General features: G+C 33.6%; 1 protein-coding gene and 1 long non-coding RNA gene across 3 annotated transcripts; one reads left to right on the forward strand and one right to left on the reverse strand.

Annotated features, from left to right (window-relative positions):
• Nucleotides 1-7,530: 7,530 nt before the first annotated feature.
• Nucleotides 7,531-11,889, forward strand: LOC140037654 (uncharacterized). Of its 2 annotated transcripts, XR_011841606.1 has the most exons (3): nt 7,531-8,003; nt 10,253-10,333; nt 11,546-11,889. It is a non-coding gene; the product is annotated as an uncharacterized lncRNA (long non-coding RNA). The 2 variants fall into 2 exon arrangements; XR_011841605.1 differs by having other exon boundaries at nt 10,253-11,889.
• Nucleotides 11,890-14,873: 2,984 nt separating this feature from the next.
• Nucleotides 14,874-26,267, reverse strand: LOC113734773 (uncharacterized). Its single transcript, XM_027261444.2, has 11 exons — nt 25,827-26,267; nt 25,312-25,406; nt 23,563-23,620; nt 22,069-22,263; nt 21,050-21,126; nt 19,843-19,925; nt 19,307-19,358; nt 18,256-18,324; nt 16,881-16,967; nt 16,707-16,768; nt 14,874-15,329 (listed from the first exon to the last, which is right to left on the reverse strand). Exons 1-11 carry the CDS (start codon nt 25,945-25,947, stop codon nt 15,101-15,103), a joined length of 1,128 nt encoding a protein of 375 aa, XP_027117245.1. The 5' UTR covers nt 25,948-26,267; the 3' UTR covers nt 14,874-15,100.
• Nucleotides 26,268-27,912: the final 1,645 nt, after the last annotated feature.

Below are 27,912 nucleotides of genomic sequence, written 5' to 3' on the forward strand. Positions count from 1 at the left end.
TTAATAACTTTAAACCCCATTTGACAAGTGAGTTTTTTGAATGTTTGTTTAGAACTTTGGGCCTGTTTGGCACCTCAAGTTTTTACCAAGTTTGTATAATACTAGTTTTTTAACAACTTTTGCTACAGGAACCCCAAAAAACTTATCAAAGTTTTTAACCTACACACTTCAAAAATACACAAAAAACTTTCCTTTCAACTTTTTTTTTTCTTCTTTTTCCTCCCCCACCCAACCCACCACATCCTCCGACGCCGGTCACCACTCCACCACCACTTCCGCCGCCGGTCATTATTCCGGCCGCTAGTTCCGGCCTTCAACTTTTTTTTCTCTCTCTACCTCAACCCCTCTCTTCCTCTCCCCTCCCCCTTTGACCAATCTATGGTGCCTTTCTGAAAATTTTTTCCTTTTTTTTTTCTCCCTCCCCCTCTCCTCTTGGCGTCTGCCTCCCCCGCCACCTTCCCCCTCCCCCTTTGACTGATCTGGTAGCGCGACCAGATCGCAAAGGAGGAGAGGGGAAGGGAAGAGGTGGGGGGGAAGGGGAGGGGCGGCGGGGGAAGGAAGGGGATGGGGAGATGTGCGACCAGAACGCGTCGCGAAGGGGGAGAGGGAAGGTGGCGGGGAAGGGGAGGAGAGGGGAAGGGGAGGGGCGGCGGGGGAAGGAAGGGAGAGGGAGAGGGAGAGGGAGAGGGAGAGGGAGAAGAGGGATGGTGGGGGAAGGAAGGTGACTCCCATGGAAAAGAAAAAAAGCAAAAAAAAAAAAAAAAGTCAGAAGGAAAGTTGCTGCCATGGAGAACTCGGGAGAGGGAACAGCGGAGGGAAGGGGGAAGGAGAAGAAACGGGAAGGGAGGAAGGAAAAGAAAAAAGAAAGAGAGAAAAAAAAAGAAAAAAGAAAATGAAAAGGAAAAAAACTTTTTATCTTACAAAAGTTTTTCTACAACTTCTACAGTGATCTACAGTAAAGTTTTATACAAACACCCAAAAAACTCACCTTCCAAACAGGCCCTTTATTGTAACTTACTGTAGAAGTTGTAGAAAAAAATTTTGAAGTGTGTAAATTTTGGATATTTTGAAATATATAATTTAAAATTTTTGAAAAATTTTGTAAGGTTACTGTAACTAAAATTGTTAAAAAACTTGTAACAGACAAACTTGGCCAAAAACTTGTTTGGCAAACAAGGCCTTAGTTAAAATAATCTCAAAAAATTTCTCAAAACTTTTAAATTATACACTTCAAAATAGAGTAAATCTTATACACACTGACAGTGTATACATTATCACCGTTGGATTCATAACATGTGTCAAATTCAAATTTTGCAAAGTTATCATTCATCGAATGCTGACAGTGTAGGAAAGATTAATTTTTCAAAAAAATTTCCTATAACTTGTACAGTAAGTTACAATAAAGGTTTAAATAAACATCCAATAAATTCATTTGCCAAACGGGGCCCTAGTCTTGTAAATCTAACGGTCTAAATTTTGCAACATCTTCAATACTTAGGTGGCGTTTGGTAAGAGGATTTCAGAATGGAAAATTGGAATAAATCGCATAATTATTGTTTGGATTACGACTATCGGAATTGGAATTTTGGAATAATATCTAAAATTTTGGAATTCCCTAATTCCTTAGTAATTTGGAGGGTTTTGGACAAAACTCAAATCTGATTCTCGTTTAGAAATGGAGCCGTCCAACCACCCATTTAAAAAATTAATGTATAATTATATACATATATATAATATATATTATAATTAAAATTATATATTTTATTACAATATTAGTATAATTATATAAAATATTTATATTATAAATTATTTAATTAAATATAATTATATTATAAATTTAATAATTACAATATATATTTATTTAATATATTATAAATTTAATAATACTATATAATAATATATTTATATTATTTATAAATATATATTATATATGCATATAATTATAATACATGTGTATATACTAATATATTATATAATTAGAGTTATATTTATTATTATAAATATAATAATATATAATAATGATTCTATCTAATAAATAATATACATTATAATTATATAATACACTAGTATAATTAATATTTATATATATTATATAATTATGATTATATATTTATATTATAATATTTGTATAATTATATTTAATTATATATAATATTTAATTTAGTTAGTTACAAACTTATAATAATGATATTATTAGTTATATGTATTATATAATGTATATTAGTATATGTAATATAAGTGATAGTATTAATTATGCTAATAATTATACATGTTTACTAATAGAAATTATTAAATAGTTATACTAAAATTACTAATACATTTAAACTTATACATTTAATTAGTGAAAATTTCTTATATCCCATTTCGAAAGAGTCAACGAATCAAATATCAACTATAGTAATGATATACATTCTTGGTATTGAACCAAACAAATTTATTGAAATAACAGACTTCATTCTAAACCGAAGATGAATGATCCCAAATCCGAATCCGATTATAAGATGCAAACCAAACACTACCTTAATACTTGAATTGGTGAGATAGTCAGTCTTTTGACTCATTTTGACTCATATATTTGTTGGAAGAAAATTACGTGCATGTCTCACAAATTCTAGGGGCAAAATTGAAAGATAGGAAAAACGAGAAAACTCAGGGTGGGCAAAATTATCCACAAACCCAAAAATCTGACATATTTGATCTGATTAAATTCGAAAATTAGGATACCCAATCTGCATTATTTGATTGAATCGAAAAAGGATCGAATACCCGTTAGGATGTGGGGCAGGTTATGGTCACACAATTAAAAACCCGCGGATACCCAACCGCCTCGCATATATATATATATATATATATATATATATATATATATATATATATATATTTTATACACCTACCATAAAATATTATTTTTAGAGTTAAATAAGCAATTTCATTGAATAAATTACATTACAAATATGAGAGACTATAGTTTATTTCCAAGATTCATTTGTATAGATTATGATCTTTTGTTTTATACAAAAGAATTTAATTAATGTGGAACAAATGTTTAAAAAATGTGCTACTTATGTCAAACTTTTATTGATTTTGAATTCTTTTAATTTTTTTTCCTTTTCTTGTATTCTCTTCGCATGTTTATTTCTTAGTGGGAGACTTTTTTTGAGAAAAGATCTTTATTAAATTTTAGATGAATATGTAAAATACAAAATTAAATTAGTACAAATCATTTTTTAAAATAAATAAATGATAAATAGGGTGGAGCGGGTACCCATTGATCCGACCATATTTCAGCGAGCACCTGATATGTGAGGCGGATAAGGGTCAGAAAATGGCTGACCCACAAAGTGCAGGTTGGGTCAGCCAAATGGTGGACGGGGCGGGTACTTGACCCACGCCCACTCCTAGGGAAAACGTCCTTCACATTTCTATCCTTTTCAACCTATTAGGCACGACTACCACTACCACTTTCTATCACAAAACTTTATGAAATTTTAACTCCCAACTCAATTTTTTTGTGTAGAATCTAATTTTAATATTAATTTTTACAAAAAATAAACAAAAGCAGGCAAAAAAAAAGGTGATGGATAGAATCTTACACAACCAATACAAAAAAATGCTAGTGTTTTTCTATTAGCTACATGAGTTTAGAAAAATAAAACACGAAACTATTATTGAAAAGGAAATTAAATTTTAATGAAAATTTGTGACCGAAAGTGAAGGCAATCGACGACGACACCACCAGCATGGCAACCGAAGGTAGCCATAGCTATTGCCACACTCTTGATTAGGAAAATAGGGCAAAGAAGAAAAAAACACATCTTTTAGAAGCCTGATACCACCAGGGAACATACTCAAATTTTCATGAATTTCATGACAAGTTAGGGAAACCCTGCCCTCTTGGCAATCTTAAAGCCCTGCTCTATTATGAAATCTCAAAGAAAATTCAAAATTTTCCCTTATGGACCATTATCGAGTTAGAGAAGAAAACTAGGAAGAAAGCTGTTTAGTTCTGCATTTTATGAAAACAAGACTGACTTTTATTTCTTGGGGGGATTATGCCCCTTTAATGATACAAAGGATTCTCATATAAGGGAATCCTTGACTCTTTAAACTTATGAAAAGTCTCTTGACCCTTCGAAAAAGTAAAATACACTTCTCTTAACCCTTCAGAAAAGTTGGCCTTGTTTGGATTGCATTTTTCTAGATTTTTTATAAAAAAAAATTACTGTAGCGATTTGATATATGTGAGATAAAAAGGTGATTGAGAAATACATTCACCGAAAACATAGCAATTTTTCTTTAGAAAAATACCTATCCAAACAAGGCCAAACACACTTGACTCTTGACTCTTCGAAAAAATAAAGCACACTTGACCTTTTGTACAGTTAATTGACTCTTCAAAAAAGTAAAGCACATTTAAACGTTTATTTCCTCATCAAAAGGGGTGTTTGATGGGGTGCTACCAGGATTAGTAATATTATGATCAGTAATATATTCCTAATGCCTTCTCCTATTGCATCTTTTATTGATGGGGTGCTATCAGGATTAGTAATATTATAATCTGTAATATATTCCTGATGCCTTCTCCTATTGCATCTTTTATTGAGTGCATGTCTAGTCTTTGTTCTGCTTTTATACTTTGGTGAGTGCCTATTGCTACTTTCAGGATAAGGATCTTGTGAATATTGCAACATGTTGTCGGTCATCATATCATATTAATCTTGTCTAGCTTTGGCAATGACTTCTCAATGGGGACGGGAGGATGAGAAATTCAACGACCCATAAATTTCTCATTCTCCCATCTCCATTGGGAAGCCATTGCCAAAGTTAGACAAGATTACTTTGATATGATGACCGACAGCATGATGCAAGATTCACAAGATCCTTATCCTAAAAGTACCAGTAGGTTCTCACCAAAGTATAAACGTAGTACAAAGGCCAGACGTGCACTCAACAAAAGGCGCAATAGGAGCAGGCATCAGGAATATATTACTGATTATAATATTATTGATCTTGAAAGCACCCCATGAAACACACCTCCTGATGAAGAAATAAACGTCTAAGTGTGTTTTGCTTTTCTGAAAAGTCAAGTTACTGTACAAAAGGTCAAGTATGCTTTATTTTTTTTGAAGAGTCAACAGTCAAGTGTGTTTACTTTTCCGAAAGTCTAAGAGAAGTGTATTTTATTTTTCCGAAGGATTAAGTGACTTTTCATAAGTTTGAATCGTCAAGATTCTTTTATATAAGAATCCTTTGTATCATTAAGGGGATAGAATCCTCTAGAGAAATAAAAGTCAATCATGTTTTCATAAAATGAAGAATTAAACAGCTTTCTTCCTTGTTTTCTTCTCTAACTCGATCATTGTCCATAAGGGAAAATTCTGAATTTTTGTTGGATTTCATAATAGAGCAAGGCTTTAAGATTGCCAAGAGGGCAGGGTTTGCCTAGCTTATCATGAAATTCATGAAAATTTGTCCCTCTTTTTTGCAATATTCTGTTTTTGTCCCTAAAGTTTGTGAGGCATGAGTTGCACATGATTTTTTTTTTCTTGGCAAGATTTTTAGCAGAAATAACCCAAGGGAATAAAATTGTGGGTTTTTCGTTTATAAGGGATGAAAAAACATTATTTCATATGTAAGGGATGAAAAATCATCATTTCATATGTCAGGTATGCAAAATGTATAAAAATAATATGTGGGGAGTGAAAAATCATCGTTCCATATATGAGAGATATAACAAGTACAAAACCAAATATGTGAAGAACTATTTGTACGAGTTTTCTGTTTGATTAATTACAATTTAGGGGTAATTAAGAAATATCATCCCCGATATAGCCAGTTTTACATTTTATCCCCTAATAATCTTTTCCTCACTTTGTGCCTCCAAAATTGTTAGTCAATTTTAATGCTCTATAGCACTAATATCAAACTAACACACACACACACACACACACACACACACACACATACATATATACATACTTACATACATATATATAACCTCTATAAATTAATAACCTTGGGACCATACAAATTTTATTAACTTAAAGAAGTATTAATTAATTGATAAATAAATAATTTATTAATTCATCTAGTAAAAATGTTAATCGCACTCCACTTTTTGTTAATCACAATCTCGCCATTTGTTTTATTATATAGTCTATTAAATTAAAACCATATGATAAAATTGATGATGAAAATGTGACTAACAAAAAGGAGAATGCAATTAATTTTTCCTTTTATTGAGTGTACTTACAATTCAAAGACACACTTATTTAATTAACTAAAGTGTTATTTTATTTTATAAAAGGTCAATTATTCTATAAATAAAATGAGCCTAAAAGTCAAATATGAACCAATCTACATCTACCTTTTCTTTTTTTTGCATAATTGCAAGGTTTTGAATTTAGGATCTCTTATTTACAATCTCTCCTACCTTATCACTAATTCCAACCCCCCTCCAAACTATATCTACTTGAGTTGTAAGTGTAATTTAATTCTATTAATGTATTCAACATACTTTAATTGATGAGATTTTTCTATTATCAAAAGGCCACAAAAATTATAAATATTAAATGAATCAGATTAACAGTGATGACAAGGAAGTCTTGTGAGGACCCGAAAATTTTGCTTATTTTATTTATTTTACTGGCTAAAATAAGTATTTACTCACCCGATTTCTCCGAGTATTATTTTCTAAGCTTTTTAGGTCTAATTAAACGTATTCATAGTTTAGTTATACTTTTAAAGCGTTTCGTTTCGAAATTTAATTTCTGTAGGCTCGTTGAGTGAAAATAGTAAATACGCGATTGGAGTAAATAATCGATTCGAGAAATTACATATAACGAATAAGTGGTTAAATTAAAAGCCTAATTGAATTTTTATAAAAATTGAGAATTTAGAAATATCCTGATTTAACTAAGAATAACGATAAGAATTTTGAGTGAGAGCTTGACAATTTTATTCCTTATTTAAAATTTAATACATGTTCCATTTTCTTTTATTTATTAAAATACATGTTTAATTAATTCTTTTCGTTAACGAGTAAACCGATAATACCTTTGGAAATTATATCACCTACACCATTAGATATTAGTATTAGTTAGAATTTATTGTTATAAAAATAAATAATACAATAAACTTGGAAAAATTGGAGACTTGTGCATTAGTCTCAAAATAGGTTTTTTTATATTTAAGCGTTCAAAGGTTAGTTAGTTATATTACCGTCATAGGCATTTCTTAAGAATTTTTATTTCCTCGCGCTTAAATTGGAAATACCTAGGATGGTGTGAGAAAAACTCTTATAGGGGTATGTAAATTAGAATAAACTAAAGTTTGAGACAATACTTGAAGATGATAAAATTCCAACCCCTTAGCAAATAAATACTTTAATGTTAAAAGACCATTAAAGTCTTTTTTTTTTTTTTTTTTTTCAGTTGGGTGTGTTCGGGGCTACACCCGACTAGTCCCCCAGCCCATTAAAGTCTCAATACTTGAATAAATAACCATGCAACCAACTCTATTCCATTTGTCTTGACCGAGAGAAACATTTGCCAAAGTTTCACTTTGTTTTGCTCCATATAGCCGAGAGAGTGAGAGTATTTCTGGTTGCTCTTTGCTTCCAGCTGAAGCCGAAAGAGTGTGAGGTAGAGAGAGAGGGATATCTTCATTCCATTCCCACGCACAAAAGAGAGTTGAGTGAGAGGGGGAAACTGCAACTCCTTGGTGTCTATACCAGCCAAATTGGGGAAAGAAAGAAGAGGAGCTGGTGCGATTTGCTTGAGGAATCGAGAGAGAGAGAACCGTGAGCTTTCCTAATTCTGTCCGTCAGCAAGAGGGAGAAAGAGAGAGAGACAGAGCGTGAGTTCCTTCTACATTCGCCACATCCACCAGCTGCAATCCTTTCTAACCGCAACACCACAGCTGCATCCATCGCGTGCGTGAGCTTAGCCGAGAGGAGAGAAACTTCAGCTTTTCTTGTTGCATGAACTGACCTTCTAGCTGAGGTAAATTCGAGACTTAGATTAACTAATTACTGGTAGAAGAAGCTGTTTAAAAGCTTGCCTGTTGAGTTTGTGCGTTTGGACGATGAAATCAAAGCATGAGGAAAATCTGGTTTGATGGAAATGGATATTGCCGTGAGCTTGAATCAGAAATGCAGACTTGATCTTCCTTAATTGAAGTAATCTGAGCTTGTAATTGCGATTAACTAACTAAGAATTAAGTGTTTAAGCTTTGCATGCCGTTCGTTAGCGTGGTTAAGTACGAAAAAGAAAAGGAAACAAGGAATCTGTTGCATGCAACCTAGCCGAGAATAGGTGAACAAATTTTGGAATTTTTGGGATGATTAAAACTGTTGTTTGAATCTAATTTTGAACTGGAAATGTTAATTGGCTAGTTAAGAAATTGCATGCCGAAATTGAGTACTTAATATCATGTTTTAGCCGAGTAAAAAGTTGGATTTATGACCAATTAGCTGCTGGAAATTCTGTTTAGCCGATGACAGATTTATTGTGGTGGAATTATTTGCCAAAATTACATGTTATTTGTTTTATTTCATGTCGGAAAATTTTGATGGTGGGCTCTATGAACTCCCACCCTTGGATTGATGATGGATATAATGCTAGTTTAGTGTTTAAATAGGTAGATTAATGATACCTAGCTAGTCTAGACTCCAAGAGATGCATGGTTCAAAAATGTTCAGATTTGCCCTGTTTTAATCGCAACCCTTTTTGCAAAATTTTGAGGGTTTCATGACTTGTATATCATGTTGATATGTTGAATATATGGTGTACAAAGTTTCATTGAAAAATATTGAGGTTTGGTTGGTCAAATAAATCGATTTCACAAAGCTAGTAAATCTGGAACTATTTCCGAAATGCTCTGACCAGCTTTCGTATTTCGGCCATAATTTTGAGCTCCGATGTCAAAATCGAGTGCCGTCAGCGGCATTTGAAACTAGACATTCCAACCTTTCCGACGGTATAAAATGCACGTTCTGGTTCCATGTACGTGAGCCAAACCAACCATTTTAAGTCGGCTGTTCTGTTTCTCTGTTTTACAAGAACAAAATGCTGAGGCTGCAACTTGTGGCTCGAATTCGAGCTAGTTGCGCGCCAAATTTCAAAATGATTTCTTCTGTGAAATTATAGCTTTATGAATTTATTTTCCAACGCCTTAAACTATGCCCAATTCCGAGTTAATTTGAGTAATTTGTGATCAAAATACGGAACTTGCCCTGCTCTTGAAAACCCTGATTTTTAGACAGATTTGATGCAAGGCATGGTTTAGACTTGATAATTAAATTTCTTGGTGTTAAACACCCACCAAAGGTACCATGAATGTTCTTTAGATTTTGCCTCAACAAATGAACCATGTTTAGAGGATTTTCTCTTGGTCAAAAGTTTAGAAAAGGAAATTTTCATACACAAGGCAGCCTTGCCTTAAAATTTTGGAAACTTGAGTGATTTTGTTAAGTGACTTTCCGTGCATATTTTTCTATGAAATTTGACAGAGGAATAACCCTTATATAATAGTATTATACTGCTAATTATGGTGTTATTTCGAGACCGTTTCATGGGTCAAATAAATTACCAAAGTTCGAGACTTGATTTTGGAAAATCCTTGTTTAACAAGAAACTTTTAGTAACTTTGAGCTACCGTAACTTGGTGCTCAAAACTCCATTTTTCATTCCGCTTATTTTACTATAAATTTGGATTGCAACTCTAAAAGAGTACCAAATTTCAAAAGTTAGTTCCAATCAAGTGAATTTTGCTGAATTTTCAAAGTTGGCCAAAAACCAACTTAAATCTGCCTTATGAACCAAAGCAGATACTTTGAGCTTATTTTTGAATGTTTTCCATGTGGAATCTTAGAAAAGTGTATTCTAGGAACTTTTAGTACTTTCAAAGAGGTTTTCAATAGTACCAAGTTTTCCAATTTTGGGCTTGTAGAGAGTAAGATATGATTTTTCAAAAATTACTTGTTAAATCTGAAATTTTCTAACTTAAAGGAAAATAAGGGGTTTCGAACTCTTCATTTCTTTCAATATCATTTGATTGTTTTACATTTGAATCCAGAGATGGAAATCAGATTTGTCTTGTGTTTTAAAACCCCACTTTTGAACCTTGAGTTACACGAATTCTTAGGCTCGTCTCCGCGTTAATTTCTTAGATTGCACTAGTGTACAATCTTCATCGAAAACTAGAGAATTCGTAGCGATATTGAGTGGTACTTGAATTATTGTTTGCTCAGGCAATCGAGGAGATCTCCAAGAGGAACTCGGAGCGGACGCCTAAAATGCTTGTTTGAGACCTATTGCGCTTGTTTGACTAGGTGAGTGTTCCATATAGGAATACGTAATGGAATAAGTCTAGGACATGCTCATTTCATGATTACTAAGTGTTAAGTACTATGTGTTAAATATTTACCATACCCATACTTGAAAATGCTCGAATAACATGACTTGGTATGCTATGGTTGTATACGTCGTTGGAATGAATCTCCTCGACTCTCACATGGTAAAAATGGGATAACGGCCAATGATGGCCTATTAATATGGCAAATGCCTGCCAAATAACCGTCATTACTCAACCGTTAACCATCAACCGTTAACCGTGAACCGTTTACCAACCCACATGACTACCTGATTACTTGACTATTTGCTCACATGATTTTCAATCTACATGACTATTCGTTATCCGTGAATTACATGCTCCCATGAAATCAACTTGTATTGCTTACGTGCTTACGTGCTAAGTATCCACTTGATTACTTGATTGTCATGAATCACATGTTATATGAAGTTGTCCATCATTGTTAGGCGAGTGTGTACTTTACCTCACTCGACCTATTCAAATGATGAATTTTACCTTTTGTTGAATTACTTGGTTACCTGTGCATGTTGTAAGCTATAAGCTGAACTTGGGCCCTGCCTCGGTTACTAACCTACTCGAGCCAGGACTGGGCTCGGTCGGGTAGGTTGGAACCCTGGACAACCGTTTCGGTATACTCGAGTACTACCACTGGAGGGATAAGGTGATGGCCAGTCAACCGAAGGAGTTACCGATCGGAGTTATAAGGATGGAAAGTGGACCGAGTACTGTATCCTTTTGTGCTTGCTTTGCTATTAATAATGTTATTGCTCTCCTAGTTGACATTTCTCGGGTAAGACTCCTCATGAGCATTAATCTCTGAGATGAAGCAATCCTTGTAATGTTTTTCTAGTCAGACGAGCCACTATTTGTTTGACTAAAAATTCATGAAAATATATTTATATGGTCATTCATTCCAAAAATACGTTAGTGATTTTAGATAATTTATGAGTTGTACTCATAGTAAGGTTACCAGCAAATGTACTACTTCTACATGTGTTTTCAAAGTAGCAATTACCGAGTAATGATTATCACCTCATGATAGCATGCTATTGTGTAACCTCGAACCATGCATATGACATGCACAACTTTCTTGATTTGTTTGAACTGTTAGAGTGTCTTGGAATCTCATTGGGTTATGTAGCTCATCCCACGTTGTGGTTTTCTTTTATAGGGTTTGAGACCAAGGGTGCCGGAAGTAGTACTAGATTGTTTACTTTTAGGATTGTAATTCAAGTTAAACAATGTAGTTTTGCCTTGGGTTGCCACTTGAAGTGGGAAAAGTGTAAACCCTGGATTTGTATGTGGCTTGTATGAATTTGTTACTTGGCTTGTAAGGATGTATTTGAATTGTATGTTTTGTTTCTTGGATCGTAATCGGGAAGGTATTTTAAGAATCGACGTTGGCTATCTTAAGGCACTGTTATCTCTGAAATTAATGTGATTCTAGAAACCGGCCTATTTGGAGGGAAACGATGTTGTAATAGATTAGGTTATACTTCGGAAGGATTTTTGCTAGCTTGCTTGCGTGAGTCCTGGCGAGAGCTAGACAGACGGCCCGCCAACCCTCTGGTTCGCCTTAGGGGGAAGTAGGGTCGCCACAAGTTTTCTTATAATAAATAAACACAAAACTTTCTTATATATCTCATTGTTAAACTATGGTGTTCCATTTAAAAGGTGTTCATAAATCAACAATTAGACTCATATATTTAGAAAAATATTATATGTAATTTTAGTGAATTATTAATTTATGTTATGAATAGGAACAAAGGGTTATGTTAAGGTGTTTAAATTATTTTATTATTTTATCAAAATTACTAATTTGCCTTGTTAGCCCAAGTCGAGACTGACAAAAATTGTTACATACTAGAGATTATTAATCTATCAAGTATATATATGTGTGTATAAACATACACACACCTAGAGGTTAATTACTGCAAGACTTAGTTTGGGAGTTGAGATTTGGAAAAAAATTAGGAAATTAAGTTTTCCCTTGTTTGGAAGATTTACGTGGGAAGAAAAGAAAGGAAAGTGGAAGGAAATGGAGGGATGGATTGGTTAAAAAACTTTCATCCTATAAATGGAAAGAAATGAAGGAAAGTTCCACTTAACCTTCATAAACTTTTTCAAATGCCAACTTTACCCATAAAATGTTAAACAATAAAATTATAATATCTAATATGTCCAAAATCATTTTTTTTCTTTCCTAAACTCTCAATCAACTTGAGAAGAAAATCATATATATTTTCTCTTCTTTTCTTTTTTTCATAGGAATTTCTTTTTTTGTTATAACTTATTCTTTCTTTTCTCTTCTCTCCTAAACTCTCAAACTAAGCCTAAATCCGCTTAGGGCTAGTTTGAGAGTTTAAGACAGAAGGGAAAACTTCAAGTTTTCAGAGAAAATAAGAGAAACAAGAGAAAAGAAAAGAATGTGATGTTGTTTGGGAGTTTGGAGAATAAGTGAAATGATTTTGAATATGTAAGTCACTAAATATTTTTTCAAAAACATTTTAAAGATAAGTAAATTTTAAAAATTTAACAAGCTTCATTCAGGTTTCTACCTTAAAGTTTGGGCCACTATAATGCTACACTATATTCCTCCAAATCCTCCCGCTTCCCTTATTATTATTATTTTTTTTTTTGTTCTTTCTAAAAACTATCAAACAAGGGAAAACTGACTTTCTCTTCTTTTCCTCTACTTTTAGCCCAAAACTCCAACTCCTAAACTACACCTTAAGGTATAGCATGTTTTGAACTGTACCCATTAACATTTTTTATCCTTTCTCAATTTGTCTATTTGTTTTAAAAACCATTAGTTATCTCCAATACTTTATGACACTTATGACACATTATGTCTAAAAAAAATAATATTTCTATTACAATAATGATTGCATAATATATTTATGGATATGAATCTAATTAAATTTCATTCCATAATTACACTTTTTTCTAGATAGAGGGAAATATCTTACTCATTTCATGTGATAAGGGAAAAAAAATTAACGAAAATTATTGTTGAAGAATTAAAATGTGAAAATATTACTAAAGGCCTAAAAATCCATGGATATTGTTGGTCTCTATTTCAAGACACACAGGTAGCTGCACTTTCTTTTAATAGCTAGATATTTTCTTAACATGAAAGTATACATTTTTTACTGGTAATCCTAAATAAAGGAGAGAAACATGATAGATTTGGCTTATAAATATTCTAGGTTCATTTTTTAATATAATATAGATGCTACCCATGTATATTTAGAGCTTTAAAAATACTATCACAATTTAGTTTTTAATAGTAATATTTTTGTTAAACTTTTTCCTTATCACTGTGAAAACTCGATGTACAAAAAAGTGTAATTATGGGATGAGATTTAATTAAATCCATATCCATAAATGTATTATTTTTACATTATTATGTCAGCAATATTAATGTTATTAGACATTATTTGTCCTAAATTGGTCGACGGTTTTGGGACAAAAGGAGAAATTGGGAACAAAATGATGTAAGGGGGCAAATTGCAAAAGGATTTAATACAATTAACTTTTAGGGGTGTAAATTTATTTTTGACATTATCGTTATACAACATCAAGTTGACTAACAGTTTAGGGAGTAAAGTGAGAAAAAATAATTTTAGGGGCTAAAATACAAAATTGGCTAACTTAAGAGGAGTTTTGTAACTAATTCTACAATTTATTCCCTTAAACTTTAGTCCCACTCAAGCTTGGCATTTTTCTAGTCAAGCTTATTGTCTTCTGGTGTTTATTTTTTTCTTCCACTTCATCTAGAAATGGATTGTGACAATGGTAAATTGAAAACAAAAATTCTCTCTTACCAATGTGTACAATTTTAATAATTTATTTATTTTGATAGAATTCCAATCCGCTTACACTGGACAACAATATCCATAAGATTTATGGGATGTTGGCCTCTTTTTCATGGTCTGGTGATTTAAAAGGACAATATGCAGCTAAAGGCGAAATGGAGTGATATTTGCAAGCCAAAGAGGGAAGGTGGTTTGGGAATAAAAAACATAGCTCAGTGGAATACTTGCTTTAGCTAGTTTGGAACATTTGCAGCAAAAAAGACACTTTATGGGTGGAGATGGATTCACTCAGTAATGCTCAAAGGGGAGAAGTTTATGGGAAGTCAATTCAATTTCTAGTTGCTCATAGATTTGGAGGAAAATAATGAAATGCAGGGATTTGGCTCAACCATTCCTCCATCCTTGCTTACAAATTTGGGGTATGAGAAATAAAATACACAGATGGGTGATATGGTTGAATAGAAAATCTTGGATTGTGCCATCTTTGCTTTCATTTCAAAAGCATTTATTTTTAGCTTTTCTTTGTACAATTTCAAAGGGAATTTGCAAACTAATGATGTATTTTTCAAATCTGTCACGTCTCAAATCTAGAAATATTTTTAACCTCTTCTCCTCCAAACTTAAATTTCCCAAGAATCTAGTATGAAACCAAAACTATGGATCCCAAGTAAAACTCATAACTAGAACAAAGAAAACTAATAGATGGAATTTTGGATACCCATCAACCATGTAAAATTGCAAATTGCTCATGGAGCCACCAAATTAAATGATTTTTTGACAATGGATACGAGCATTTTTTTTTTTTTAAATTTAAATTCTACCCCATTTGGCTTCTTGCCTTTATTTCCCCTTACCACTAGGGAAGTCAAGTTCTACATCATCCTGCATAGCTAACAAGCAACTACTGTCTACCCCTTGTAAACCCCTAGATGCCAAAATTTGTTCCCTTGTGTTTCTCTAGCCATGTCTTTGCCTCTTGGAATCTTGTCCTTCTCTGAAGCACTGGTGGAGGTAACACCAGGCCTGCTGTTATAAACGGTTCTTGATGAGCTTCCTGAGCCAGCTTCCTCGTCGAAATGCTTGCTTTGCTGCTCATCACCAGTCTCAGTGCGAATTCCATCCTCTTCTTTATCGCTCCTACACAACATAGGCAGCCACAGAGACTCGTTAGTTTGCTACCAAAAAGGTGTAGTTATTGAATGATGCACTCATGAATGTCTAAACTATTTGCTGTTCCAATATAGGTCTCTGCAATTCAGAGACAAATATCTACAGAAGTAAATCAGAGATTGATGAACCACAACTTTGCCAAACGGCTACAAATCAAACTTGTTTTGGTTAACACCACCTTGTACTTGTGACATTCGTGTTAGGATGACGTTTTGATCAACAGATGGATTAACAACACGCTTAGGTTAGGTTCAATTCCAACCAAAGTCATAAACCAACTCATTATTGTTTGAAGGGTTAAGGTCATCTAATTGACTAAACTTTGCAGCAGTAGATATCATAAACCGTGAAAACATAACTATTCTAACTACTTTTAAAGGAACTTCAAGAACAGTATGGACAAGTATAGGAACAGGTAACAACCAACTGCAGAAAACATTTGTTAAGGCAAATCTAGAACCATTCAAGTTTTGGCACCAGGCGGCACATTCTCCTTAGAAGTAGGATACTTGATAAAATCTATTCCACAGATCTAAAAGAATATTTCTAATTTTTTTTCCCCTTTCAATATAATCAACAGGTTGTACTTTACCAAACAAGTACAAAACATCAACTTCGCCAGGATAAAAAGATAATTAAGTTTAGACAAACTCTTTCAACAAAAAACCACCAGAAACAAAATCAACAGGAAGAAATATGCAGTAATCAAACTGCTGAAACCTGGCACAGTAAAAAACTCTAGAGGCTTAGCACTTAATCAAACTAGTGGCAGAGGCACTCCTTGTGTTCAACTTCTTCCGGAAAAGAAATATAAGAGGAAAACCTTTAAAGACTTCAGTAGTAATAGGAGGTGAGGAGAAGATATGGTACTCATTGTTAGTGAGTTTGAAAAGCAAGAAGTAGGTGGTAGTTAGATTACTGATTCATGCTTGGATGTAATTATAGAAAATATTTTGTTAAAAGATAGTTTTGGAAATTTAGAAAGTGACGTTGCACCAAACACTTCCATAAGCTTTATATGTAGTAGCACATCCAGTAAACCTATTGATTAATATGGCAATGTATGCAACATAGAAAAGGCAGCAGAATGTGATCTTCTGCAATCCTTCTCTTTAGGGCCATTTAAAAGCCTATGGCCATTTAGCACACATCAGACAGCTAACGCATGCAAAACAAGAATATCTTGCTTTATCAATTTGTGTAAAGATCAAGTAAGAAGCTTCATCTAATCAGCTGGTAAACTGCAAGAAGAGCTAAAGTTGAGCCAAAACATAAAATAGCCATCCATTAGATTCACTACTACTCCTCTGAACAAAAAGAGAGAACATGTATATGTTTTTATACCCTGAATAAACTACGAGCCCAACAGCAACACCAGCAAATGCTACAAAGTACATCCAATCAACCTGGACAGCAAAGAAAAATAGGTTAGAAAAAGGTAGAAGAAACAGCTACTCAAATTTGTTATATAGAATGTAATACTATTCAACAGTTCAATTCTTGTTGATCCAGTTGAACCTTTTCATGGTACGCGAAGATACGAATTAGAACAGCCCACATGTCTGATGTAAGTAACGATAGATTCAACATTGTGGAACCACTAATCTGCATAAAAGGAGAGGCCTTCAGTAAGAAACAAGAATTTCAACGTAATTGAGTGAAGTGCCCTCACAAATATGGATAACCAAGGAAGCAAAACATATACCCCCTCCATCCCAAATTTATGGTTGTGTTTAGGAGTCCATGAGTGCAGAATGAAAACATGGACATTCATAAGAACTTGTATCCAATTTTATTGACTTGAATTGCCATTTTTTATATTAGAAGCACAAGAATTGTCATGATAAGCAATATTTGATTTAATTGGGTCATAAAATCCTTTTGTTGGCCACTGAAAAGTTGAACTCTGTTGTTGCATAGTTACAAACTTTAACAATTCTACAATGATCATTTTTAGTGTATATGATACATGCTCAACTGCAATCTTTTGAGTGTTGAAGGGAACCTTGTTTGAAAACTTATGTGCCCACAAACTATGGAAACACAGTAGTAAAACAATATGGGTAAGAGCTGGAAACTAGAAAAAAAGTAGTTTGAGATTGTGGGTAGGAGACACTAATTGTGGGACGTACCAAAAGGGAGTCAAAGCATGACATTAACATTGGGACACAGTAAGTTTCCAGTTTGCCATTAATCTACAACGTCAGTGATGGTTTATCTACCTTTTATAAGTGTAAGTTCTACCCCTACTTACTATTAGCAGGCAGTGAAACCAAGATTCATACCCCCTTCATGCCATGCATGAGAATATGAAGAACAAAGAAATAGCAAGGGAACAAGAAAGGATTGGGCTGCAGGGAAACTATTAAGATTGGTCCGAAGAAGACAAAGACGACATTTCAGATGGCTTTTCCTCCCTTGGTACTTCTAGTGCTCTATATCAATTCTATGAAAACTGGTCCTTTGTCACCCGCAAGAAAAAACCTCGCTTGGTGATGCTCCTTTATTCAACTTTGATCCCCTTTATTGGTGGTCAATCCATCTTTGGCTACAAATAATATTTCAAACAATTTTGTAAAGTTGGCCTCAAGAAAAAACTCTTGCTGCCTGCATTCATAAAGCTGATTTTCAATTGGTTGCTTAGGATGAGGGGCATGTTATAAGAGGATCACACATGAAAACACAAAAAGTCGAAAAAGGATACAGTAAAGTATGGCATCAAAGTGAAAAGACACAGACAAATTAATTCGTCAAAGGGAAACTTTAGTGGACATCATCAAGCATGTTTCTTGAAACAACTACATAGCTGTCTTTTCTAGCACCTGAGAAAACAAGCCTCATCTGTATTGAAAACACTGAAAACATGTGTAGGAAACTCCAAGTTAATCCATACCTTTAGTAAGACAGGGACCAATGAGTAAAAGAAAAACATAGCCACTGAAAATCCAAAAAATGGAAGAGCCTGAAACCAAAAGATTGCAAGGAAAAATACAGGGATAATGTTAAGAAATTACTAAAGGAAAATACATAACATGCATACAAAGAAGCGATAATTAAAACTGAACTGATAAAGCAGAGATGTACATACAACTCTTTGACACAAAACATTTTCTATCTTCTCCATGCTTTTCTGATCAACTTTGATAAAGTTGTCTTTAGTTACGAAAAAGGTCCCAGAAAGGAGTATTTAAAAATAATTATTACCATTCTAGACTGAATCCATTAGCTTGACAAGTCATAACTTTTACAGAAGAGCTGAAAACATATAAACATGTGAAGAAAAAGTAACGACACATTCTGGGGACAACCATATGGGTGCATTTATCTTCTTTAGTCTATAAAGTATGGGATATTTGTGTATTAAATGTTTCTGCTGTAGAAAGGGCAATATATTCAGGATTAACCAAAATGGGAAGTAAGACAAGTCGATTGGGGACCATTAACCTCAAAAAAGAGTAACTTGAAAACATAAAAGATCTAGAAACTTGCCCATGCATATCTAGGACCAAAAATTGATTTTAAGTCATCAAACTTCAAAAAATTTGTTGGGCACGATTAAAATTTAATTGCACATCTGATAACTCGTAAACCTAAAAATACACCCATTTATAGATCAACAGAACGTGGTCAAAACAAAAATCTACACTTCTAAGTTTTCTTTTGATGTCAACATACAAAGTGGCCTAATATTTACAGACAGGAAAAAAGTGTGAGCGTATAATTTATAGTGTCAACGTAAGCAGGTGAATAAAATATTCCATAGAATTTGGTCATATTTCTGTAGAGATGTATTCAATAGCTTGGCTTTTACATCTCGGAAAGCTCATGCATTTACTTACTATTTTTTTTTTGAAAAAGAAAAGGGTTGGTCAGTGGAAGAGCAGAGGTTGTGTGATTTTGTGTCTGCTAGAGAAAAAGAGAGAGAGAGCGAGAGAAAGACTCACAGCTCCAGCTGACCAGTGAATAGACTTGAGTTCATCCCGTTCAAGTATGCTTCTATATACATGATTAAGGACAATTACTAACCCAGACATAAAATTATTCAGTAAGTCAACCCATTCCTGGCCTGTAGAAGCAGAAATCTCATACTGTGATTTTCCAAACAAAAACTAACATGACTAAGCGCCTGTTTTGCAGAACTATGGCTGTATGAATTCATGACAATCAATAACCATATTGCAAAATTTAATGGTGGGTAGCTTCTAGTTAACTGCAGATATTATCATTTGCATACCCAAGAAATATGCTTATTACAGTTCCCAAACAGGTGAAGGAATGCAGTTTAGGCATCAGAGCTCTCCAAACTCCATCCCATACAGTTCGTACAAGTGAGTTTTATACTAAATAAAACAGCTACCAAAAGAAAACAACATTGAAGGCTGTTTGATTAATAATAATAAGTGGATTGACCTGAATCATTACAGGCACGACATCTATATGTCAAATACAAGTAGAAGCATGCAAATCTTATAAAGGATACATTTGGCAAGCACTGACAATTGCACCAAAGAAGCCCAAGAATGCCATAAGTTCAACCCTGTCAGCACTTTTGACAAGAAACTCCTGTATATAGAATAAGAAGGATTACTAACACCAACTTCAGATCAATTTAGGGAAAAGAAATATAACAAATATGGTTACAAGAGATACACTAGACGCCAACTTCATGCAATTGTCATAGAAGAGAGTAGTCAAAGAATTCCATTTATTAGCTTACTGTATGCACATGAACATAAACATATGGACATACAAGTCTGCATGTAAACACCAATATCTCTTGGGATCTGCCTTTAAGTAAAGCCAACCATCAGTATATACATAAAACAAATTTTAAGAATCACTCCGCCTCTGCTCTAAAACTCATTTTGTCTGGCTCTGTGTATTGATAGCTTTTATCCAGATGAGTCCATTAAAATCAGAAACACTTCTTTCAGCCTTCCAAAGCCATCAAATTATAAACATAAACTTCTTCTGACGGAAACTTCTGCCCATTCAACACCTTGCTTTCTTCTTTCAGGTCTTGAGCAGAGGCTGTCAAACTTCCAATTTATTAACAATCAACCCCAGTAAAAAGTAAGAAAGCATCCCATAGAATGGTTCTTAACTGTTATAGACTTGTGACATCCCATGAGAAAAAGAATATCATGTCTTGCCACAGATGATCATGGAAGCATTCCAAGGACATTTTGCCAAAAAAGAAGTAATATTTACAGTAGCCTCGGACTTAACATCAGAGCTGCTTTTTTATAGTGCACCATCAAGGTAATAGACTCCAACCAAAATCAAGGTAATAGACAGATTGGCATTATTTTGAAAGTAAAGCTAATAGTAGCAAAGTTTGGGCAAGCAACTGCTGCTTATATAACACATAGGGTTACAGGTCAAGGACCCTTTTAATTCCAGAACAATGCTTATAGCTTCCGCTCTCGCTCTCTCACTTCTTCTCTGAGCCCTCCCCCCCTCCCCCCCCCCCCCCCCCCCCAAAAAAAAGCAGAAACAAAAATATGTGCATATGTCTGGTGTATGCGCACATAGATGGAATTTTACTCACTTTTATCTTGAGCGAATTTCAAGTCTGTAACAGGAAATGGTTAAATGAGACAGATATTGAAGGCAGAAATGACTTTTCTGATGGCAGATTAATCATTTTGTATATGCAAAAGGTTCGGATTGTTGATTTTACCAACCTCACTGACATTACTGACAGCATAAAGTGTAGCCCCAGCAATTATAAGTATATCGCCTTTAATTGGATTGCTGCCATCTACAGCCAGACAATTAAATTAGTGAAAGAAAAAGTAATTCCAAATATGAACATCAAATGAATACTCAACAAGATAACCAAGGTGAAAACTGGATAGCAAAATCTGTCCAGTAAATGCGGATTCAATGGATCATGCAGCATGCAAACCATTGTGAGACCAGAAATAAATCACTGCAAGTACAAGAACACAATAGCCTTCTTTTCGTTTAGAAACAATATACATGTGTACAAGGTTGCAAGAAGATAATAACCTCGCATTATTCTAAATTCTTTCCTGTAGAAAAGGAAATGGCACTTTCAACTTAATTATACTTACTTTTTGAGAAAAGGAAAACTTGAAAAATACTGACTATCGGTTACAGACATATCATCATCAATAAATAAAATACAAAATTAAAAGCAAAGGCTGCAATATGACAAATGGAATGCTGCAAATGAAACTGAAAAATCCATAGCCAAATTAAAAGAATTAGTAACAACATTACTTCTACCTTTAATCCAATTTTGCAATTCATATATATATGTATAAATTTTTGAGATCAAGCATTAACTCACTCAAGAAAGCATAAAATTAAGATGCCCATAAAGTAAGGTCACTTTGCATTGTTTATCAACCATTGACTACAAGATAACAAAAGAGAATAAGCCTTGACCCACATGTTACAAGAAACACATGCAGACATATTCCATTGTATATAGTCCAAAAAATTTGATAATGGATAAGATGTAAGTCTCACTCTGTGCAAGAAGTATAAAAAATGGAAAGCAATGGAAGCAAAACAAATGATTCATATTATTAAACTTTTGGGTTTGTATGTTACCCAGTTTTGATAACGTGGCCATGTGGGAAAGGAAGGGTAAATCCCATCAGGTGATTGCACTTATACAACTTTTATCAATAAGGAAAAAATATACATGAAAAACAAGGTAGAAAGACTTTACGTGCTCGATCTGCTGAATGTACGTCCGAGAAAATGACCAACACCAGCCCAGCCACACAGATTGCAACACCAACAAATTTTCTGTATTTGTATTTTGTCTTCAAAAAAAGCCATGTAAGCAATATGACACACGGGATTGACCAACAATCCAGTAGCATTACACTAGTTATGGATGTGTACTGGTATGACTTCACCACTGTAGATCAACCAAAAACCAAATCATAATCTAGAGGAAGATAAATGCCATTTTGCAATAATTTTTAAAGTTTCCGCAAAAAATCTCGTTTTTCATTTTCATATATAAGCTTGGGAAAATATTCCTTTTTCCTCATTCTCATTCCAGAATACACTAGTAAGGAAAACACGTGAGTGGGTAACTTTCTCCAAGTACCAGCATAAACACATCAGAAGACAAAACTTATACACTATCACACATCAGATTAATCCTTCCTGAATTTTTTAAAATTACTTTGAAGTGTATAGGATTTAATAATCCAACAACGCTGAGTTAAAAGAGCTTAAAATGGTTGTTCTTTCTCCTGTCAGTCATTGACCCATCGGCTTGATCCAGTGATCTCATTTTCAAAGCTCTACCTGTATCTTGGAATAAAATCAGGATGACAGAATGCTGCCAGCCATGGCACGGAATGTTATGTCAGGATCATTGCACAAGAAAAAAAAACTCTTTCAAAAAGATTGCATTTACTTTGATAACTTCCATTTGTTCATAGATAAACTGAATCCTGTTGTGACTTGTCTTCTTGTCTTTACTAGTTCACATGTTCTTCTACTTCGATGCCTAAATTTTAAATCAATACTTTTATTCTGGGAGCTTCAAGTTCCAAATTTTCACGTTATCATCTCAGACAACCCTCAACACGCATTCACAGTATCTTTCAGTTTCCACCAACTTGTATATTACAAAAAAATCAGTTCTTCCATCTTTTCTCTCTGCCTTCACTTTCTTTTTTCCATCTCAACTTTTCTTTACAGTGAACTATTCACCACCTACCAAAATATTGACATAAAAATCTAATTGCAGCCATTGAGGTATAGGATTTAGAAAATTAGTGGAAATTTCTACTTAGAGCCCCAAAAATGACATTACAGACAGTAAAAGGTCAACAATTGGGTTTGTGCAATTAATTCCAAGAATCATAGGGGGGTTGAGTGATACAATGTAACAACATCAACTACTCCTTTGTTTGAAAATTTAAAGTTTCACGTGGCAATATATTTTGGGAGAGAGTGGAAAATCACATTTTAAGAAAGAGCGAGTAACTTAGTTCCGCAGTCTAAAAGTTTGGGATGACATAAGATGTATAAAACTTCTTTTTTTTTTAAATATCTAGCCAAAAAGAGAACTACAATAATATGTTAGTTATCCAGAGAGTCTTGAGACGCTAATTAAGATATTTATTGATGCTTAAAGGAAAAAAACAATCTAACATGTTAATTATTCAAAAAATCATAAAAGTATGCATGTAATTCTCACCTAGAAAATTGGCCTCCACATCAACAACTGCAAGAAGGACGTAGTAATACCATTTTGCCTGCTCAACAGCAATGAAAGGAAAAGGTTCAAAAAGATGAAAAATCATGAAGGCCACAAACATCTAAGGCTGGTACTAACAAGTCATCAGTGCTGCATGTTCACAATCCCACTTCTTAACCAAAAGCTGACATCTAATCAAAGCAACAATAGAAATGAACTTGCTGGCTTAATGATTACTAAATCAATTTCAATGGCATTGCAAACCAGTAGGCTAGTTTTTTTCAACAGGAGTCAGTCTGACAAACTTTCCCCTGTCATGCATTGTATATCTTACCTTTTATCTAAACATGAAATATTGACCAACTCAACGCTGGTCAAAGTAAATACTCTTTTGAGGTCCTGATGACTGAATTACAGAATTTCTCAACTATATTTCACACAATCACCACCAATCTTGTCCATTATAGCAATAAAAATTTCTATGATAGGCAGTTCTTCAGCAACCTCAACCCCAGCTGAGTTCTCTTCATTCCTGCAATGTATTCTCATGAGTTATAGCTCAACTCTGAAAAATGGAATTCTCCTGGAGAGGACTCATAACTTTTCTACTCCATTCAATTCACTCTCTTGAAAAAGATGCATCTCAACCCAACACCAGTCTCTAAGTGACCAACTTTTCAGCCATGTTTCTGAGTTTATCAATCTCTCTCTCTCTCTCTCTCACTCTCTCTCTCTCTGGGAGCATTTCTGTAGCTGTGAGTATGCTGTCATGCCTATATCATTAGCTTATTTGCAAGTTCATGTTCATCAGTAATATATGAACTACGTTAGATTTCATCTCATTATTGTTTCTTCTTTCTATCCACACTTTCTTCATCCAGAAAAGTAAACATTACTCCAAGCTAAATGATATGTTAACAACTTTCTCTTAGATGACTCTTTTCCCCCCCTCTCTCTCTCTCTCTCCATATGTGTATATGTGTGTGTGTCCATGTACGTGTGCATGTATATATGTATATATCAAAAACAGACACATGTACGCAAATCAGAAACACTACTTAGAAATTTACTTAAAAGAACAAATCCTCCCACGATTACAAGCAGAGAAATGCAAACACAAACATATATACGGTTTGCCATTGAAAATGCAGAGAAACTTTGTGGGATATTTCCATTCAGGAAATGTTAGTTACATAATAACAGAGGTTAAATAAGACCACAAATGTCTTAGGAACAATTTTGCTCACATTATTTTGCAACTGCTATGGAACGAATCTGAGTAGATAAAGACAACCCCATCACCATCTTAAAACTCCATGGAGTAGCCATTGTCCTCACATAACATAAACTGCATGTTTGAGAGATTGGCAACTCTGCTTTTACGTTTAAGAACATGAAAATCTTGAGCATTTGACCAGAGGCAGATTTAAAAAACCTACCATTAGTTTTCAAAATCTTAACTTGATAGACGCTCATATCACAATACTGCCAATTCTATGAGGCACAACCAGTTCATAAGCGAATTGACATATATCACCATATACTATCAACTTGATAGACTGTTATCTATAAAAACCATTTACAGATTCAATCAACTATTATCACCTCAAGATCAGAAAACCATTTACAGATTCAATCAACTATTACCACCTCAATATCAGAAAGACAGCTATAACATCAACTTATTACCAACTAATTATATGGAAATGTAAGCACCCTCGCAAAAGCTCAGATACATAGATAGCTAACCTTCAGTGGTTTCCGTCTGTAGATCATAACCCCTCCATATATTACACCCAATAGAACGTAATTCAAGAAAGATTGAGAAGTTGGAGCATTAATTCCTAGGAAAACATGGGAGAAAAAGGTTGGTCAGATTACAATTTTATCAAGAAAGACCTCTTTCCGCATTAAATGCACACAATATTACAGCCATAATTTACTTAGAATAGACTATCACAAAAGGTTGGTTGGATTACAATTTATGAACAAAAGCCTCTTCCCCCATTAAAGAGTTTAAGAAGTGCACACAAGGTAACAGATATAATCCACTAAGAATAGACAATCACAAAATCTAATTCTTCTTTTCCCCCGCAAATTTGAGAAGTCAATAATCATATATACCTCAAAATTCATTCAGAAAAAACAGACTAATACTAAAAGAAGCAGCAAAAAACCATTTTCAAGTACTTCAAACAACAGAAAATTACGGGCTCTTCCTCAAACACAGAGATAATATAGAGAGTTTCAGACGTGAAACAGACCTTTTCTAGCAAGTTCTGAAGATGAAAATCCAGTAGAAGTGATCAAAAGAGAGAGCAATTGTCCCAAACCAAAAGCCACAACTGTCTTCTTTGTGAAAAACTCCTTAATAAAATCCGCCATGCTGATTATCTACCCACCTCTGACTACCGAATTCTCTCTTCCCTCCAAGTATTTCCCAAAAATGGGATGAACCCACAAAAATCCACTCCTCGAAGAACCCAAAAAGTCAATCAAGAACCTCCATTCAAGTTTTTTTTTTTTCTTTTCTAAAGGCACTCTTTGTTTGCACCCAAAAAGGCCTTTTCTTCAGCTAAAAGTACAAAAAGAGCCCACTACAATAACCAGTGAACTGTTACAAAGTAAAAAGTGATTATGATGAAGAACTTACCTATCGAGCGATAATGCCAATGGAGACCAAAAAAAGTGAAGTCTATGAGTGTGAGGAGTCTCCAAATTCCCCTTGTTTGGAGATTCCTTTTTGCGTGCGGGCTCTCTCACCTATCGAAGAAAAGTGGTTGGAGATTGTAGGGGAGGAATTTATGATTTGATTCAATGACGTAAAAACAAACGGTGCTTTTTTACCCCTCCTTTATCCTTCTTGAATCTTGCTTGTTTCTTCAACTTCTTCGATTTGACACAAAAAAAACTAGATAAGACACATATTATGAAAGTATTTTATGTTGTTTTTTAAGCGAGCAATTTGAGAAAATGAAAACTTTGCAGGTAAAATTTGGAATATTTATTGTATTTCATTTCAATATGGACAAAGTTTGTATATCAAGGTTGGGATTTTAAAACTCAAAAAGAATTAATGGATTGAGCTAATATATTTTTTTCATAATATTGATAAAGGGAATTTTAAAGGAAATTTTTTTTTCCATGTTACTTTTTATGTTTATCCTTCCTCGCTCATAATAATATCTACAAGAGGAATTCAAATACCTCTTGTGTGAACACAAAAGTGATTTGCCACAAAAAATTATTTAATCTTAACCATGTTTCTACAGCTCAGATTTGTTAGTATCCTTAAAAGAAAAAAAAAAACTTAAACTCTGCTTTTTGTTTTTTTTTTGTGTTAGTAACTAGGCCAATTAGTTAATATTTGTTTGTAAGGAAAAAATGAAGAAAAGTTAGTTATTTTTTCCTTTGTGTGCATTTGTTTTGTGGGAAAGTTGAAAAATTTTTCTATACTTTCCCTCACTTACTTATTACATTTTGTACTCTAAAAATTACCAGAATTTTGGAGAAAAAATATTAGTTATTAAAAATATTGTCAAATAACTACCACTCTAACTACTCATTTTGTCGCAAAAGTTTTGTCAATTAAATATAGATAAAAGTGATTTTCATTTTCCTTCCTCCACTTTCTTTCACAAATTTCCCATTTTAACATTTTTCTTCTGACCAAAGTATGCAAAAGTTATAGTATCTTGTTTGACTTTTATAGATGCATCATTGATTGTCTACATGTGGTTCTGAAATTTGATTTAATCGTTGTTTATAATTTTAAAATCGACTAATTAATAACAGATTGAACATTAGAAAAAATTATTGAGAAGAATTCAAGATGAATATTCCACAATTGGAATATTATTGTTACGCATAAATTAAAAATTAGAGAACTTCTGAAAGTATATTGAGTAGGATTTGAACATGCATGCACAATTGAAAAGGTGTCTACGTATATTTGTGTGCATGTATATATATATTGTGTATTTTTCATACAATAGAATAAGCATTTGTCACTAAAAAAATGCCTTGAATGATTAGCTATGCAATCACATTCTTACCACACAAAAAAAAAAAAAAAATACAGTTTCACAACTTGACTGAAGATGCAAATTATTTGGCATTAAGTTCAATTCTAATTTGATCTGGAATTTTATATTGATTTTTTAACATAATCTAGGATGTCTAATTGAGTGGTTGTTCTAATTGGCTCAAAAAAATATATTTGAAAACTAAATGGGTATTTTTATCTCCAAAATTTGAAGGATTAATCTTTCTTACTGTCAATTTTGAATGAATGATAATTATACAAAATTTAGAATTAAAATCCAATTTTTGCACTTGTGTCGTAGATTC

Source organism: Coffea arabica, chromosome 3c, assembly GCF_036785885.1.
Source record: "Coffea arabica cultivar ET-39 chromosome 3c, Coffea Arabica ET-39 HiFi, whole genome shotgun sequence".
NCBI classification, from domain to species: domain Eukaryota; kingdom Viridiplantae; phylum Streptophyta; class Magnoliopsida; order Gentianales; family Rubiaceae; genus Coffea; species Coffea arabica.

What these genes read in the sequence shown, in the direction of transcription:
- LOC113734773 (XM_027261444.2), bottom strand. Translation starts at nt 25,947, where the DNA reads ATGGCGGATTTTATTAAGGAGTTTTTCACAAAGAAGACAGTTGTGGCT. An exon ending in TTCAGAACTTGCTAGAAAAG is followed by an intron (nt 25,407 to 25,826) that starts GTCTGTTTCACG and finishes ATGTTTTCCTAG; the next exon opens with GAATTAATGCTCCAACTTCT. An exon ending in GGGCTCGTAGTTTATTCAGG is followed by an intron (nt 15,330 to 16,706) that starts GTATAAAAACAT and finishes TATGTTGTGTAG; the next exon opens with GAGCGATAAAGAAGAGGATG.